The sequence below is a fragment of the Pundamilia nyererei genome, unplaced genomic scaffold, assembly GCF_000239375.1.
Source record: "Pundamilia nyererei isolate P.nyererei 1_Seehausen unplaced genomic scaffold, PunNye1.0 scaffold00265, whole genome shotgun sequence".
Classification (NCBI taxonomy): domain Eukaryota; kingdom Metazoa; phylum Chordata; class Actinopteri; order Cichliformes; family Cichlidae; genus Pundamilia; species Pundamilia nyererei.
The window spans coordinates 15849-18373 of NW_005187666.1; the positions used below are offsets into that span (position 1 = coordinate 15849).

The 2525-nt window shown below is 43.8% G+C and overlaps 1 protein-coding gene across 1 annotated transcript in view; it reads left to right on the forward strand.

Annotated features, from left to right (window-relative positions):
• Window positions 1-1162: 1162 nt before the first annotated feature.
• The window catches only part of LOC102215504 (actin, cytoplasmic 1-like), a 1863-nt gene continuing 500 nt past the window's right edge, over window positions 1163-2525 (forward strand). Inside the window, exons 1-4 of the mRNA XM_013915181.1 lie at window positions 1163-1295; window positions 1384-1623; window positions 2006-2252; window positions 2344-2471. Of these exons, the coding sequence (XP_013770635.1) occupies window positions 1173-1295; window positions 1384-1623; window positions 2006-2252; window positions 2344-2471 (738 nt within the window). The 5' untranslated portion in view covers window positions 1163-1172. The remainder of the gene's footprint in view (window positions 1296-1383; window positions 1624-2005; window positions 2253-2343; window positions 2472-2525) is intronic.

Consider the following 2525-nt stretch of genomic DNA (forward strand, 5'->3'; position numbering starts at 1 on the left):
AAGTAGTATCTTTTAATCCCATTACTTAAATTTCTTACTTAAGTTGAACCGATCATTAGAAACCACTTGTTATGTATAATGTTCTTGTTATGACGTCTTGATGCTTGCTCAATCATCCAGGTAAGTAAATCTCCAAAAGTTGATTCTGTTCATCTGGACGTAGCGTTTTGTGGGAGAAACGTTTCGTCACTCATCCAAGTGATTTCTTCAGTCTCAGCTGACTGCAGGTTTCCCCAATCTTATAAACAGTACATTTGCATAATGACTTCAATGGGCTGGTTTCAGTCATTCCAAGAGGATGCCATCTGTAGTTTGTAGAAATGTATTGTCTAAGGAGTTGGAAAGAAAGACTTCTTCAAGTTTCTAGAAGACATTCTACCTTTGATCCAAGAGGCTTCTTCGGTTCTAAAACTTACCTATCCCCTTGCCAGTCCAACTTTCCCCTAAGAATTGCCTTAGTTTCTTTCTTTTTTTTTTTTTTTTTTGTGAAATAGATTCAACAACGTACTCTTCAGAGAGATTCTGGGGGATACTGACTTAACAGGATTATACAGTTCACATCTAGACCCTATTTAAAATATCTTGGAAAAAAACTCTGAACATGTCCACATCTGTCTTTGGATTGGAGGAAGCCAAAGAAGAACCTGAAGGGAAGCCACACAGGCACAGGAAGAATATGTAAACTACCCACGGAAAGGCTGGTTTGGAACAAAGATCTTCACTGTGAAATGCCAGTGCTTTGTGTTGTTTATGCTACATTAAATGCCACAGCACAAAATTGAGACTCATCACAGCGGCCACTGGCTTTCCAATCTTCTGTTGTCCAACTAATAGGAGTTGCAGCTAGTGTGGTCGTTGTCTTTGTTGCCATCATATCAACTTGAAGGATTATGTGCCTCAAACATTAGGCATCAACAAGGCATTTTCACCAGAAGAACTGCAGCTCACATTATATTTTCTCTTTTTCAGATCACTTACTGTAAATCCTAGAGATGATTGTGTGAAAAGTATTCTTAATAGCCTTGTATAGCAATGGGCAGACTGAGCACTGGGTTTCGACTGAACCCTGTGCCAGCGATGTCAGATGATAAAACATACCACATGGAAAACACTACAGCTTAACAGCTGATCTAAAAATCCTTTCCTCCCTTTTTATTCCCTTCATACAGAAAATGGAAGACGAAATTGCCGCCCTCGTTGTTGACAACGGCTCTGGAATGTGCAAAGCTGGCTTTGCAGGAGATGATGCTCCACGTGCTGTGTTCCCCTCCATTGTTGGACGCCCCAGGCATCAGGTACATATTCCTTAATAAACCTCACATACCTTGTAACCTTTTCAAAACTACTGACCTTTCATAATCGCACTGCTCTTTGCATTCCTAGGGTGTAATGGTTGGTATGGGCCAGAAAGACAGCTATGTTGGTGACGAGGCACAAAGCAAAAGAGGAATCCTGACCCTCAAGTACCCCATTGAGCACGGAATTGTCAACAACTGGGATGACATGGAGAAGATCTGGCATCACACCTTCTACAATGAGCTGAGAGTTGCCCCTGAGGAGCATCCAGTCTTGCTCACAGAGGCCCCCCTGAACCCCAAGTCAAACAGGGAAAAGATGACGCAGGTAACAAGAGCTGACACCTTGACGAACTTCCCCCTAAGTCAGGAAACTGCCCAACAACAGGAAACTATGTTGCCACTCGGGTGTTTCTTCCCCTGCTCAATCTGTCTTTCCTCATCCTCCTTCAACCCTCCAGGTTTTTTCTCCAGGTGTCTGCATGAAAAAACAAAGAAGAATAGAGCAGGTTGCGGCACTTTAACTTGTAGAGTCAGTGTAACAAAGGAGTTTTGTAATAAATTGCTTTTCTATAAAGTAGTTTTACTATTAAAATTCAACCCAGTGTGCTGTTCTTTCTGTACAATTGAACTAACACATAGAAACTTATTTCAGATTACTCTGACTCTTAGTTTCACTGATCATCTCTTTTCTCCTGCTCTCCTTGCAGATCATGTTTGAGACCTTCAACACTCCTGCCATGTATGTGGCCATCCAGGCAGTGCTGTCCCTGTACGCCTCTGGTCGTACCACTGGTATTGTCATGGACTCCGGTGATGGTGTCTCCCACACTGTGCCCATCTATGAAGGCTACGCTCTGCCCCATGCCATTGTCAGGTTGGACCTGGCTGGCAGGGACCTCACAGACTACCTCATGAAAATCCTGACTGAGAGAGGCCACAGCTTTACCACCACAGGTGAGAAAATGGACACAGTCAAGGAAAGATGGTTTGCACCAGGAAAACCCCCCAGAAAAGCCTAAATGTAATGCGTTTTCTTGTCTCACAGCTGAGCGTGAGATTGTGCGTGACATCAAGGAGAAGCTGTGCTATGTTGCCCTGGACTTTGAGCAGGAGATGGGAACTGCTGCCTCTTCTTCATCCCTGGAGAAGAGCTATGAGCTGCCTGATGGACAGGTCATCACTATTGGGAATGAGAGGTTCCGTTGCCCAGAGGCTCTCTTCCAGCCC